The sequence below is a fragment of the Sycon ciliatum genome, chromosome 12, assembly GCF_964019385.1.
Source record: "Sycon ciliatum chromosome 12, ocSycCili1.1, whole genome shotgun sequence".
NCBI lineage: Eukaryota > Metazoa > Porifera > Calcarea > Leucosolenida > Sycettidae > Sycon > Sycon ciliatum.
The window spans coordinates 8,728,763-8,744,728 of record NC_088654.1 but is presented as its reverse complement, the minus strand read 5'-3'; the positions used below and the strand labels follow the sequence as shown (position 1 = coordinate 8,744,728).

Genomic DNA, 15,966 nt, shown 5'->3' with positions numbered 1-15,966 from the left:
AGTCCATAGGAAAGTCAGAAGACAAACACACAAACACACGCACGCCGCACGCACGCACGCACACACACACACATACACACACACACACACACACACACACACACACACACACACACATGAACACGCATGCCCTCAAATACGCACACAAATACACATAACTGCTTTTGCAGCAGTTGAGCACTCTCGTGTGGGGTAGTGCCTTTGCTCTTTGCGCTATGCAGAGCTCACTGATGTATCAGTTTGAGCACTCTGGCAAGGTACGCTCGGGCCTGGTTTAAATCTGGCTATGGAAAATTGTATTTTTCATTGCTATCAGGTCCGGCCTCGTTTTCTCCGTGCTGCGCTGATGAGTCCACAAAGGACGAAACAGTTCTGTCCGCAGATCATGCAAATACACATACGCGTGCACACATGCATGATTCCCTGCATCACAGTGCTAGAGACACTACAAATACGATTAGACTTTCTTTGTACCTGTTTGTAGTGCCTCCCGGGATCAGTATTTCCACTTGAAATGATATTCACCAAAATGCCTCATTCTTAGCATTCTTCTATTCGCTTCCATGTAATCGGGCGTATCGCCCGTTTGGTATTGCGCATTCAAATAAAAAGAAACAACAAACAACAACAAATACACCATGACCCTGAAAGGGGGACAGGCAACGACCTCCTGCTTCTGGGCGTTCTTGAATTCTGAAAATGTTAAGCTCGTTTTTTTTCTTCGTTTTCTCACATGCTCAGCTAAGCACAGCACTTTGTTCGAATGCAGTTCTGTTACCGTATATTCCAGAGTGCACGCCGCACTATATACACCAGCAATTCACCCAAGGAAAGCTGACGAGGCTCACAGTATTCTGGGCAATCAACTGTGATAATCACGGTAGATGTTTGTATTGCGTGACAAAAGACCTGGGTGCGGCTTCTACTCCAGTGCGGATTATAAGGTTACTCCGGAAGTACAGTATTTAACTGACCGGTATATCGTTGAGAGACAATTGTCATTATGCCTGTTGTGTGATGCTAGTACTCTATCTACTCACATACATGTATTCTGCTTCAAACGAAAATCCGGTGGAAAAAAGAGTGATTTTTAAAAATGTCTCTTCTCATGAGTTTCATGCTGAAAAGTACTCATCAGAAGATCCCTGATGATTGCTTTTCAGCATTAAACCGAAAAATGAAAGACATTTAATCACTTTTTGTTCCACCGGATTTTCGTTCGTACTAAGCTCTGGACGCCGTGTATAGAGCACTGCGAACGGTAGCCAAGGTTTTTCTGTGTACTCTGCTTCATGCACTGGCCACTCTGGTTTCTCTTCAAGAGTACAAGACCAGAACAACAACAATAACAACCAATCCGGAGCATTCACAGTACGTACCATGAAAATCACAACCTGCATACACAACACAGGGGTGTCGGAAGGTATTTTAGTGTGCTACTGTCAGCCATCTGAAGTGCAATTTACTGGTGGGGGAGTGGTGGCTGAGCTGAAAATTGTGTGATTTTAAATCCCCGATCAGTCTACTTTATTGATTCACAGGACGGGGTACCTCGGGCAAAAGTGGTACGGTCAATACCGTAGTGACCGTACCGTGCCCGACGTCCCTGCAACAATGCCGGTGCTCATGCCTGTCATCTCAACTAACCGTTAAATCGTTGATAGACAATTGTCACCGTGCCTGTATTCAGGTCTGCGTCCAGCATCTGTATGCCCATGTACGGCAAGTCCAACAACTGCTTGCCGCTACGTTCGTCGGCGAGAACGAACGACGCTTGCACGTAGGCGATGGCGTCACATGGTGGAACGGACGAGCAGTCGGCCACGCGCACGTAACACTGCGGAAAGCACAAGATACGAGCAAGATGAGAATTTGTGTGTGTTTGAATGTTGTTTATTGTATTTGTATATACTGTAGTGTCACGTAAAAAGCATGACCTGTATAGAAGCATGACCTGTATAAAAGCATGACCTGTATAGAAGCATGACCTGTATAAAAGCATGACCTGTATCGAAGCATGACCTGTATAAAAGCATGACCTGTATTGAAGCATGACCTGTATAAAAGCATGACCTGTATAGAAGCATGACCTGTATAAAAGCATGACCTGTATCGAAGCATGACCTGTATAAAAGCATGACCTGTATTGAAGCATGACCTGTATAAAAGCATGACCTGTATTGAAGCATGACCTGTATAAAAGCATGACCTGTATTGAAGCATGACCTGTATAAAAGCATGACCTGTATAGAAGCATGACCTGTATAAAAGCATGACCTGTATTGAAGCATGACCTGTATAAAAGCATGACCTGTATTGAAGCATGACCTGTATAAAAGCATGACCTGTATTGAAGCATGACCTGTATAAAAGCATGACCTGTATAGAAGCATGACCTGTATAAAAGCATGACCTGTATTGAAGCATGACCTGTATAAAAGCATGACCTGTATAGAAGCATGACCTGTATAAAAGCATGACCTGTATTGAAGCATGACCTGTATAAAAGCATGACCTGTATTGAAGCATGACCTGTATAAAAGCATGACCTGTATAGAAGCATGACCTGTATAAAAGCATGACCTGTATTGAAGCATGACCTGTATAAAAGCATGACCTGTATTGAAGCATGACCTGTATAAAAGCATGACCTGTATAAAAGCATGACCTGTATTGAAGCATGACCTGTATAAAAGCATGACCTGTATTGAAGCATGACCTGTATAAAAGCATGACCTGTATTGAAGCATGACCTGTATAAAAGCATGACCTGTATAGAAGCATGACCTGTATAAAAGCATGACCTGTATTGAAGCATGACCTGTATAAAAGCATGACCTGTATTGAAGCATGACCTGTATAAAAGCATGACCTGTATTGAAGCATGACCTGTATAAAAGCATGACCTGTATTGAAGCATGACCTGTATAAAAGCGTGACCTGTATTGAAGCATGACCTGTATAAAAGCATGACCTGTATAGAAGCATGACCTGTATTGAAGCATGACCTGTATTGAAGCATGACCTGTATAGAAGCATGACCTGTATAGAAGCATGACCTGTATAAAAGCATGACCTGCATTGAAGCATGACCTGTATAAAAGCATGACCTGTATAGAAGCATGACTCGAATAGAAGGCGATTTTTTTGAAGCGCGTCGTGACACAGAAGCATGGTTTGAATAGAAGCCGCTCTCTGCAACGTTCATGTGCGCGTACATGCATGGCAGTATGCACTGCACAGTGCAGACTGATGATGTTGACATAGAAGCATGTCTCGAATAGAAGCATAAATTGAATAAAAGCAGGGTTTGAACCCCGGCGTATGTGGCCGTAAGCACCTGCTTTTATACGCGACATTGCAGTATATGGATTCTCCGCAGGCTTTAGCCTAAGTCGAGGGAGTCTGTGTGTGCGTGTGTGTGTGTGTGTGTGTGCAACAATGGATCCGTGAGGTGGTCGGTGATGCTGAGCGTGCTCAAAGGGATGGCTGTGTGAGGTGGAAATGCATCCGAAAATTGCAGCGAGTGGATGATGGCAGGCGTACGGTCACACCCTCGGCGGTTTATGATGGAGACGGACACCTTACTGACAGCCCGGAAAGTCTTGTTACGCGTTGGCATGCACACTTCGACAGAGTGCTCAACATTGCTAGTCAGTTTAGTATGCATGTCATTGATAACATGCCTACTGCTGAGCCGCGTCATGAACTTGACATGGCCCCGACATTTGAGGAGGTGATGGCTGCAATGCGGAGGATGAGTAGGGGCACGGCTGGTGGCTCGTCAGGTATTGTGCCGGAATTGGTGCTGGGTGGCGGTCTTGCTCTCCACCGGCGTATTCATTCTCTGATTTCCCAGATTTGGGCAGGTGGCTCCGTTGTTTCTGAGTGGCGCGACGCTGAGATTGTACCCATACCGAAGAAAGGCGACCTACGGTCATGTGACAATTGGCGAGGCATCAGCCTGTTGGATGTAGTCGGTAAGCTGTTTGCACGGGTTATCCAGGATCGCCTTCAGGAACTGTCCGAGGATGTGCTGCCTGAGTCACAGTGCGGTTTTAGGAAGGGACGTGGGTGCGTCGACTTGGTGTTTGTGGCGCGCCAGCTAATCGAGAAGGCCATCGAACATGATACGCCACTGTATGTCATATTTGTCGACCTGAAGAAGGCTTATGACAGCATACCTCGTGAGGCGTTGTGGCTTGTCCTCGGGAAGCTCGGTATTCCACCTACCCTTCTCAGCCTGATTCGGTCCCTACATGTCGGCATGAGGGCTCGGGTTCGTATATCTGGTCGCTTGACGGAGGACATATATGTTAACAATGGTCTTCGCCAAGGCTGTACTCTTGCCCCCACCCTATTCAATCTGTATTTTGCTGCCGTAATGTCGTCTTGGCGTTCCCGCTCTTCTGTTCCCGGCGTGTCCCTGCGCTCACGCCCTGGCCGGAAGCTTGTTGGGGATCGAACAACCAAGGCACGACTGAACACGTACCAAGTCACCGAGTCCCAGTTCGCTGATGATGCCGCTGTATACACCACATCAAGAGAACATCTGGAGACCCTGGCAAACGAGTTCATCGCCTGTGCCTCTCAGTGGGGTCTCACTGTCAGCATCGCCAAGACAAAGGCCATAGCAGTCGGCCCGGGGGACCTACAACCTGATGTCGTCCTCGATGGTGGTGGGGTTGTGGAGATGGTCTCCGGCTTTACTTACCTCGGTAGTGTGGTGAGTTGCGATGGGTCACTGGACGTGGAGATCACCTCCCGCTTGGCCAAGGCATCTCGTGTGTTTGGTTGCCTCCTGACCCCGATTTTCCGGTGCCGGGGTTTATCCATCGGCATTAAGTGCATGGTATATCGCGCTTTTGTCCTGAGCACTCTGTTCTACGGTGCAGAGACATGGGCTGTGAAGGCTACCCACGTCCATCGGCTGACCGTCTTCCATCGCTCCTGTATTCGGTCTATCCTCGGTGTATCGCGGATCCAGCAGTGGGAGGACAGGCTCACATCGGCAGAATTGGGCAGGCGATTTGGCATGTCTCTTGACATCTCCGATTTGCTCCGACAGCATCGTCTGCGCTGGCTGGGGCACATTGCCCGTATGGAGGAACACCGCACTCCGCAGCAGATGGTATTTGGCGAGTTATATGCCACTCGCCCCCGCCACGGTCCGAAGAAGCGATGGCGTGACGTTGTTTTCACTGATCTAGCTGCGGCACAGATCGGAGAGGGAGAATGGTTCCATCAAGCCCAGGATCGCCCAACCTGGAAGCGGTTGTGTCGTCAGCAGCCTCCTCCACCCGGACCGAAAGAGTTCCGTTGCGCATGTGGCCGTCCCTTTGGCCGCATTGGGGACCTGAAGAGGCACGCCCCCCACTGCCGCGTCTGAGCCATCATCGCTACGCGATGGGCGTCCAAGGTCCAAGGTGTGTGTGTGTGTGTGTGTGTGTATGTGTGTGTGTGTGTGTGTGTGTGTGTGTTTGTGTGTGTATGTGTGTGTATGTGTGTGTGTCTTTCTTCTCTTTCTCAGACTCTTCCTGACTTTTCTTTCATTCTCCTGGGTGGTTACCAACAGCCAGTGCATGCCGGAGTATGTGGTGTGATGTGTGTGCGGGGACAAAAAATGAAAAGACCAAAAATAGGGATTCACTGGCCAGAAAAAGTCACTTCAAATAGCTGTATGGTGTAGACCAGGCTGAATAGTGACGGTCAATTCTTCAGCCTTGCAAGCTGTTGAATGGTGCAATCCCAGCACAAGTTGCTATGGCTTCTGCCGTAACATTGCTATCATCGCCTCTGGCGATGGGCGTCAAAAGGTCAAGGTCATGTGTGTGTGTGTGTGTGTGTGTGTGTGTATGTGTGTGTGTATGTGTGTGTATCAGGGCCTGCTCTAGACATTCAACACAGCCCGGTCAGAGTGTACCTGGCGCATGCAGGCCAGCTGGGTCAAGCCGGGTCAGATCATCCGGCAGAAAAACAACCAAAAAGCCTGCTCAAAACTTGCAACTGTGTCAAAAGCTATAGCCAAAGTTACGCTTTTGACTGCTTGCCCCATCGACTTTCAATGTCCTGACTTCCTGCTCGCCGCTGGCCAGATCGTGCTCCAACCAGTTGACCCAAGCCGAGTTTCTGTCGCTTGTAGACTGTAGTGTGTACGTTGCGCTAGATTTGCAACAGATATATGGGGTCCGCGAGTCGTAAAATACCGGTATTTTAGGAATCCATTGTCAGTTTGAGACATTTTTCAGCCGGGTCAGACTGGACCCGGCGTTATCTGTTCAGCCAGGTCATGCAGTTCCCCAGCCGGGCGCGTGACCCGGCTGACCCGGCTCTCCAACAGGCCCTGGTGTATGTGTGTGTGTGTGTTTGTATTTACTTCACAAGATACACAGGCATTTCTGCCTCCTCGTCTAACCGTACGGCTGAAACCCTAACAAAAGGATGAAGAATGTACGCACGCACGCTTGAGTGAGTTCGTGCGCACTCGCGTGCACACGCACGTGTGTGTATGTGTGTATGTGTGGAATGCCGAAGTGCGTATCGTTTGGTAAGCTCCAGAAGACGCGCCCTCGCCACGGGCCACGCAAGCACTGGCGTGAAAACATCGTGATTGACCTAGAGGAACGCCACATCGATGACTGGTACAGCCTAGCCGAGGACTGTCGTGCGTGGAGACTGGCCTGCAACACCATCCAGCCGCCTAAACCTGTGTCTCGGGATTTCAGGTGCCACTGCGGCCGAGATTTTTGTCGTCGCCAGGACCTCACTCGCCACTCGAAGTTCTGTTCCGCGTGACTGAAACACTGTCGGTCCTTTCAGGACCTGCCATCATCTCCGGATGGGCATTATGGTATTGTATTGTATTGTGTATGTGTGTGTGTTTGTCTGTGTGTGCGCGCATGTGTGTGTGTGTGTGTGCGTGTGTGTGTGCGCGCGTGTGCGTGCGTGCGTGTATGTGTGTGCAGAGATTTGAAACCTGCATAGTGCTTTTTCAATGAAATCCGCCTGTTTCAGCTTTGCATCTTGCATGAGTGAACATCTCAGTGTTCGCAGGTCTATGGCTGCGCAGTGCCCAGTGGGTGAGACTTCATTGAGCTGGACTGTACTTGATGAAGGGATATATCCTATCCAGACTGTACTTGATGAAGGCATCTATCCTATCCAGACTGTACTTGATGAAGGGATCTATCCTATCCAGACTGTACTTGATGAAGGGATCTATCCTATCCAGACTGTACTTGATGAAGGCATCTATCCTATCCAGACTGTACTTGATGAAGGCATCTATCCTATCCAGACTGTACTTGATGAAGGCATCTATCCTATCCAGACTGTACTTGATGAAGGCATCTATCCTATCCAGCTCAGAGACAAATTAAAGTACTCGGAGGATGTATCGACAAAAAAAAAGTATCGTATTTCTCCGATTATAAGTCACACTCGAATATAAGTTGCACCCCCATTTTCAGGTTTGAGGCGTACTGATTTGATAATATTGACTTCAGTAATAAGTCACGCTCGATTATAAGTCGCACCCCCCCCCCCCCCTCTTTTTTACCCTTGAATTTTAGTGCAAGATGGTGCGACTTATATTCGGGGAAATACGGTATTGCTTTGCAACCAAACACAAAAGAGCCAAGCCCATCCACTTACCACTTTCGTGACGGGCGGCTTTCCGGGACGTGGGGCACTGGCTTGCTGGATCAAGAATGGCTGGTCAGCCACCTCGCGACTCTCAGCACCGGGTACCTCCATGGTGATCGCAGACACTCAAGAAGCAGTCGACGGCCTGCAAGTCAAGGAAGTCATCACAACATTGATGTCTCAAGCTAGGTTAGTGATCCAGGTCCGCCCTTGTTAGTACGACATCGGTTATAACTAGTGGTGTGCATGGGTAGTCGGGTACCCGTGCTACCCGTGCGGACCTCGGGTACTTGTAGACGGGTACAGAATAGTACCCGAAAACCCGAAGTCGCAGATGACATCATGTACAGTGCACGTGTACACATTCATGTAGTACTCCGTATGTCTACCATTATCTACCCAGTGTGCAAGGGAAGGGGTGCATTGTGATGTCACCATGGAAACATTACCCGATCGGGTACCCGTGCTACCCGTGGAAAACTACCCGAACCCGATACCCGAAGAAAATGCTACCCGACTCAGCCCTAGTTACAAGACAAACCTCATTGGTAGGCAGCCATTAAAAATCCCCTGACATCCTGAAACGCGTAAATTCACATCAAGATACAGTCCGACCTCGCATAACCGCACACATCCGTTTTCTACAAAAATATCCGGATAGGCGAGGGAACCGGATAATCGAACACAAATACTGTGTGTATGCATGGCAAATGCTGTAAATCGGTAACCAACAATTTTCCTCCGGATGGCGAGGGATCCGGATAAAAGAGGATCGGATAAGCGACGTCTGACTGTAGCATATAATACTGGTTTTAAGTAGGGCTGAGTAACTCCACTTTGCACCCGTTCCCTTACACACTGGGTAGACAAGCGGAGTATCACATGAATTTGTACACGTGCACTGTACATGATAATAAAATATTTTAGGGGTCAAACGGGTGTACCTTTAACTAACGAACGGGTAATTTTCTTAACGGGCGGGTTAACGGGTACCCTTTAGCAGACATGTTTAATTTTTTGCGCAGTTTTCACATAAATCAAGATTTTAATTCATCTGTTCTCGGGTTGCATTTTGATATCACATTTTGATTCGCAAATCGATTGGTGTCTGATAGTCGCAGGAGTAGATCTACTAGGTGCGATAATGCAACAACAATGCAGACATCCAGCGTGGAGTTGTAAATAATTGACTCCCGCCTGGAATACACGATCCCAGCAGTGTTGCTTCATACTGACTGGTTCATCAAAATCCAAACGGGTACCCTTTTACTAATGATAGCTTGCATAGACCTCGGTCCTACCGGTAGGACCTACCGGTTGGACCATCATACACAGACATGCTGCATGGCCTCTGTTCTAACATTGACCTAAAACTTGACCCTAAACTGTTGCTAAGGGGCTAATGAAGGAGTCCACAAATTTTAGACGTGATCGCACAAGGCATACTACGAAATTCCATGGTAACAACTCATGGTAACCATGGAAACGGAGTATGGAATTATGCATTCCACGGCCTTGGCAAGCTAATAAAAACATTAGGACTTCACCACAATTGATGTGCCATGGTCAAAATTCACTTTGGACAGAGTTGCTAGCGCACCGACAGGATTATGTGCGGCCATTTTGACAATCGATAAAATTGCGCATACGCAATACACCGGACATAGCCTTGCATTTTGCGCCATTATTTTGCCTGACAAAGACCTCATCTCAACAATTGTTTCAAAAAATTTCTCAACCAAAAGCACTTTTGCAGCTCGATTTCTTGGGTCCTACCGGTATGCAAGCTATCACTAACAGTACCTGAGATTAACGGTCGGGTACCCGGGTAACCGGTACACCCCTTTGACCCCTAATAATTATCATCTGCGACTTCGGGTTTTCGGGTACTATTCGGTACCCGAAAACCTGAGGTCCTCACGGGTAGCACGGCTACCCGACTACCCGTGCACACCACTAGTTATAAGACATGCAGGGATGAATTTACTGTCAGGTTTTCAAGTTGCATAGCAGTATTGCATAGCAGTTTTTGCATAGCAGTTTTTGCTATGCAAAATCTCAATTGTGGTGTAAGCTACAAAAAGCATGGACAGCCTGCACTAGTATAATGTAGGTATCGCAGTTTTCTGCGTGTCACTGTGATTTTTGAGTAGCAATAGATCGATTTTGCGTAGCAAACCGCAATGCGATACCGGATAAATTCATCCCTGACATGCAATTTGAAACACGTGGGATTGTCCACTAACGAGAGTAGACCTGTATGAAATTGAAACGATTGTCCAACGACAACTCTCCATGAATGTAACAATTCCTGGGCCAGCACTTGATGCTCCGTTAATTGTCTGTGGCGCAGCAGAACCAAATGCTTTACTGGAACATGTTTGTCCCAGCAAAAGTGCATGATTGGCACCTTGAACTTTCACGGCCCTCGACGCCTTGAAAGGTGTACCAAAAGAAATATTCTTGTTGGTGCAAATGCGGGTAGATGTCATCATCATCATCATCCTCTGCGGTGCCGAAAAAATAATAATAGTACAAGTAAAATAACAAATAAAATAATAAACGGCATTATGCAGCTGTGTAAAGCAGGATTCACAGAAGCTTTTTTTTTGCGATGCGACACGCGATGCGACGCGATCTGCGACAGATGCGTGCGATGCGAACTCGTGAAGTACCATTCACAGAAGAAGTCAGCGATGCGACAAAGTCTTGCTGATTTGGGTACGTCACCATGATATTCGCGCGGTTTGGTACAACTTGTACAAATTTATAGGCAACTCTTGAACCTTTGTACAACTTTGCTGTAGAAAAGGTCAAAATCGTACGCCAAATCGCTTGTCGCATCGCATCGCAAAAGTTGAGCCAAGCTCAACTTCTGCGATGGCCCAGTTGCGGCAGTTGCGTGGGGTGCGAGATGGCTGCGATTTGGGGATTTCCCGGTTTCGCGGCAGTCGCATCGCGTGTCGCATCGCAAAAAAAGCTTCTGTGAATCCCGCTTTAGCAGTAGATACAGAGTGTGACTGCCAGGGTACATGTTGGGAACTGGTCCAGGGCACAGGGGGTTTTCCCCCATAGATGACCGATGTTGAACTGTTGTAGTCATTGAAATGCAGTGGAATGACCAGGGCCGGACCCCTTACAGCCTACACGCACTGTCGTACACCGCACGCTCTGCAAAAAAAAAGTATATCCGTCGTGTCCAGCGCCCATGAGAGTCCTAAAAGTATGAATGTGCTCCGCATGCCTACTCACGGCTGCAAGGCGAACACCTCGTGGCCCCTTGATTTCCCACCGAATTTCAATGTCCCCCCCCCCCTTCCCCCTCCCCAACAGTGTGCTGTCGTCTCCTGATAAAACGAACACCATTGTGCAGGAGAATTAGTTCCTTTTTTTAAGTCGACGTTCGTTACAACAGAAATGCACTCACACTACACCAGTAGCAAGTCATCACTGACATATGACCCATGCCCGTATACAGTAACTGCCCTTGGTTTGCATGCAGCCCTACAAGATTAGGTTTGTTATAAATGGGCCATGTTGCGTGGGTTCAAATAGGGAAATGGACAATCGTTCGCTATATCGCGAAATTCGCTATGAAAATTACGCGAGTTCGTTATACGTGGAGTTTACTATACACTCTAACAGGATCGTGAATTTGTCGTTGGCGGTACACTAAATCATTGTTGAAAGGGCTTCCATGCCTGTTTTTTGTAATAGGAGTTGATGTGAAACTGTCGTGACTACGGCTCATATCAAATCCGCACATGCCCATTCAGTGGTGTTTGATACACGGTCATACCTGCCAACCGTTGCAAACCTGAGAATGGGACAACGATATACAGTCGAGTCGGGCGCTGAAGAACGTCCAGCCCAAGAACGTCCAGCCTGAAATTCTAAGAACACCACAGCCTAAAGCTAAGACCTGCGGTGTTGGTTTTCTGGCAGCTTGTGGGATACATTATGATCCAGTAGGGATTGCTTCTAAGAACGTGCTATAAAAACACAGCCAGATTGCTGAAAAATAAGAACGTCCCAGGCTAACCCCTTGGAAACAACGATCTTGGGCGCGCGACTCTACTGTACCTAGGTATAATAGTTGTGTGAAGTGTAGCCGTGAGTCATGTGATACGCGCAGTTTTGGGTGCCAAGCACCACCCCCAGTCTTGGAAAACACAGCCTAGTGCACACTGCCAGCTTTGGTCATCGGATGGGAAGTCGTACTCCCACCTCGATACCGGGACGGTCCCTACGGTACTGTCGGGCGCCGAAAAACGGACCGCCGAAGAACGGCCAGGCTAGAATTTCACCAATTTTTTGGAACCTTCTCGGCTGGATTTTTGCAGATAAGAACGGAAATTGAAATGTACACTATAATGTACACTCAGACGTATATCTCTGCATAAATGTACATGTAAGACTGTTCCATCGAATAAGAACGAAACTGCTTTGTTCGCTAAAAATAAGAATGGGCTAGGCTAGAACCCTGACCCCCCAGTTCTTCGGCACCCCACAGGACTGTACCTAATCGGGATGGTTGGCAGGCATGCACTGCATCATCTTCTCGCACTCTACAGTCCATTTCAAAACTATAGACGCACAGTGTTTTTGAAATATTTCAAATTTGGCTGGAACGTTTTGAGAATAGTTTTCGGAATATTGCTCAGGTCCGCTCCACAATTACTCTCATAATAATTATAGTTTCTAAGCGATTGGATAACAGACGCCCAAATTGGAAAAATTTATGCACAAAGTGATCACAGATTTTATGTGGTATAGAGGCTGGCATAACGGCTTTCGCCTAGGTACGCGTCTATAGTTTTGAAAGGGACTGTAGCCTATGCGAATCCCGCACATGAAGTTTCCGTGGTCTGGCTGTACACTGACACATCAGTTATACGGACACCGAAGTTACGGGCAGTTCGCTCTACACTTGGGGTGAGTTGTAGTTGAAATATTACTACTCTTTTGTTACTTCTAGTGGAAATAGAGACACCATAGCCATGCCATAATAATAATGGCATAAGGGGTCGTCCGTATTTTTCGAAAAATTAAAAAATCCGTCCCCAGGCAAAAAGGGGGTGGGTGGTCAAGTGTGCTGGCGGAATTTAATTTTTTGATTTTTAGGGGTCGTCCGTAATTTTCGAAAAATTAAAAAATCCGTCCTCGTGCAAAATTGTCTCTGACCCACCCAACCACCCCCCAATTTTTCCCATTAATTTTTTGATTTTTACCGATGCCCAGCTCGAAAATAAGAACTCCTGACCCCACGTTTTCTGACTGCACCTGTGTCAAGTACCAGTAGCTAAGTACAGTGAGTAGTAGGTCTACCGACGTCACGGCCATGCACCGTCCTACAACTATACATGAAAAGTCATGTATCATAGTAGATACTGGTGTTTGCGACAATCGATCCTACACTACGTCTACAGTACAGTACACAGTCAGCTATAATATATTATATCAGTGCAACAAGTGTATGGAAGTCACTGGAGCGAAAAAAAAAAAGTACTAAAAATCAAAAAATTAAATTCCGCCAGCACACTTGACCACCCACCCCCTTTTTGCCTGGGGACGGATTTTTTAATTTTTCGAAAAATACGGACGACCCCTTAGTACTTTTTTTTCTTTTTTTTTCGCTCCAGTGACTTTGATACACTTGTTGCACTGATTCAGTATATAGCTGACTGTGTACTGTACTGTAGACGTAGTGTAGGATCGATTGTCGCAAACACCAGTATCTACTATGATACATGACTTTTCATGTATAGTTGTAGGACGGTGCATGGCCGTGACGTCGGTAGACCTACTACTCACTGTACTTAGCTACTGGTACTTGACACAGGTGCAGTCAGAAAACATGGGGTCAGGAGTTCTTATTTTCGAGCTGGGCATCGGTAAAAATCAAAAAATTAATGGGAAAAATTGGGGGGTGGGTGGGTGGGTCAGAGACAATTTTGCACGAGGACGGATTTTTTAATTTTTCGAAAATTACGGACGACCCCTAAATCCCAAATCACAATTATGTGATTCGGAGTTACGCACATTTCAAAGTTACGGGCTGTGCCCTGTCTCGGACTGGTCAGATTAACTAGAAGGGTGACTTGCAAACCAGTGTAACTCATTCACCTACATGTACATAATGAAGACTGATATGTCTGAGGCTGTGTGTTTACATGAGACATTTCAACCCGGGTCGAGTTCATCCCGGGTTGAAAGTCTGTACGATAGACAAAATAGGTGAGCGTTTACATGAAGACAGTTGACCCGGGTCAAATACTGATATGCCGCCAAAAGTCAACTTCTAGAGTCCTGTATGGTCACGCGAATCCGTTCGCGCGAAATTTGCATGTACAGTGCTGTTCAAACCAGGCACAAGATACGCACAGATGTACGTTAATACGATTTTCTTGAGCCGGGTTGATTTCAACCCTCCCCCCCCCCCCCCCCAAGGGGAGGGTTGAAATCAACCCGGGTCAAGCGCAATGCGTTATGTAAACGCGCCATTCATTTTGTGTACATGGCGGGTTGAAATCTGACCCAGGTCGAACTCAACCCGGTTTGAAACGCCTCATGTAAACACAACCTGACTGTCGTGTGGCTGCAACTCCGCACTGAAGTTAGTACAGCACTAGCTATATTGCCCATAGCTACTTGCTATCTCGGTGAACCCCATGCAGTGCATCGTGTGAACTATTGAAAAAACGGACAGGACATAAGACGGGTCAAACTGCAACACTCGAATCAAAGTCTGAGCTAAGTTGAGGTTGTAGATTCCCGTTTCTGGTTCCCCAGTGGCCACGGTTCGTTTTCACTCACCTCCTTCGCATCCACGTCGATCATCGGCAGAAGTCTCCGCGAAGCTGGAAAACGTCGTTTTCAGACGACCTGTCAAAGTTATTCGCCTTCTGAGGTGCAAATCTGCTCGGCCTGCGCTCTGGTTGGCGGCGAAGGGCGATTGGACTTCTGCTTGCGTGATCCGTAACCGTTTCCTGGTAGATATGCTGTCAATGATGTGTGATGGCTGCTCTTTGGAACCAGCAGCTAACTGCGCGTACAACGGCAGGAGCTCAAACCGCGAGCGCCGTGAGACAGCTGATGAAAGCCAGCCCGGAGTTGCAACTAGAATGATGCTGATGGTCGAGTTTCCCAATGAAGTCTCTTTGCCGCTCGCATCGTGACCGAATGCAATCTCCCAGTAGTTCTGTCGTCGCATGCTCACATCTCTGAGTACGAGCGTTTCTAAGTAGAGAAGACTCACGTTGATTTCCGTATCCTGAAAAACCTCCAGCATTTTCCAAAGTGATTTTTGATATCGTCCTCATTTGTCCTGTCATAGCTCTTCATTCTCAAGAGGCTTCCCTTTTCCTCTAGCCCTTCCGCAATTTCCCTCCTGATTACCCTAGCATTTGGGCCACAATGAGGCGTTGTGAACAGTGACGGGCAGCACTCAAAACCCGTACCCACTCGGCCACTGCATGCAGTTGAAAAATATTTTTTCCCAAGTGTGCAGGCGGACTGGCGAGTGGCGATCTAGATTGTAGGAGTCGAGTGACCACTACTACAAATGTAGTGACGTGAAAAGACGAAGTCACATGCAAGACTAGTAGATCTACAAGAAACTTAGTTTTGATACTGTGCTGTAGATCTACATGTACGCAATATTATACTGCTCAGAACGCGTATCGGCGCAAGCAAAACGAGTACTTCTCCCGTCAGTGCGAAGAAAATGTGGCCGCCAACCCTAGGAAGTCTTGGGCCATTCTAAATGCAGTCACTGGGCGTTCACGTCGCCGACAAGATCCTAGTTGTAGCATCAGTGAGGTGGCCGACAGCACACGTTCCACTCCATTGTCACCGATCCCAACCGTCCTGAACAACTCTGTACTCCGCACGGTCCCGCTGGACCCATCTCCTTGACCGAACTTGATCCTGTGACTCCTGCTGACGTCCGACGTCTCCTTGAGAAGTTGGATGCGCGGAAAGCCACAGGTAGTGACGGCATACCGGGCTCTCTGCTACAGCAGTGTGCTGACTTGCTTGCATATTCTCTTGCTGTGCTGTTCTGCACCTCGCTGAGGACAGGAACCATTCCATCCGCATTAAATTGGCGTCTGTCTTGCCACGGTACAACTACAAGGCCGGTGACCCATCAGTCCCCACCAACTATAGACCTTTATCCCTTCTCCCAATAGTGTCCAAGTTGCTGGAGAGGGTAGTGCAACACCAGCCAGTTAGTTCGTCATTTGGACTTGAACAAGGTATTACCCGAAACACAATTTGCCTTCCGCAAGAAATGTTCCACGGAAGACGCCCTCTGTGTGC

The 15,966-nt window shown here is 47.5% G+C and overlaps 1 protein-coding gene across 1 annotated transcript in view; it reads right to left on the bottom strand.

Moving 5' to 3' along the window:
* The window catches only part of LOC135828961 (nascent polypeptide-associated complex subunit alpha, muscle-specific form-like), a 28,995-nt gene extending 13,988 nt beyond the window's left edge, over positions 1-15,007 (bottom strand). The window contains exons 1-3 of the mRNA XM_065341395.1: positions 14,461-15,007; positions 7,654-7,789; positions 1,648-1,837 (exon numbers count right to left, since the gene is read on the bottom strand). Coding sequence (XP_065197467.1) covers positions 1,648-1,837; positions 7,654-7,755 — 292 coding nt within the window. The 5' untranslated portion in view covers positions 7,756-7,789; positions 14,461-15,007. The remainder of the gene's footprint in view (positions 1-1,647; positions 1,838-7,653; positions 7,790-14,460) is intronic.
* Positions 15,008-15,966: the final 959 nt, after the last annotated feature.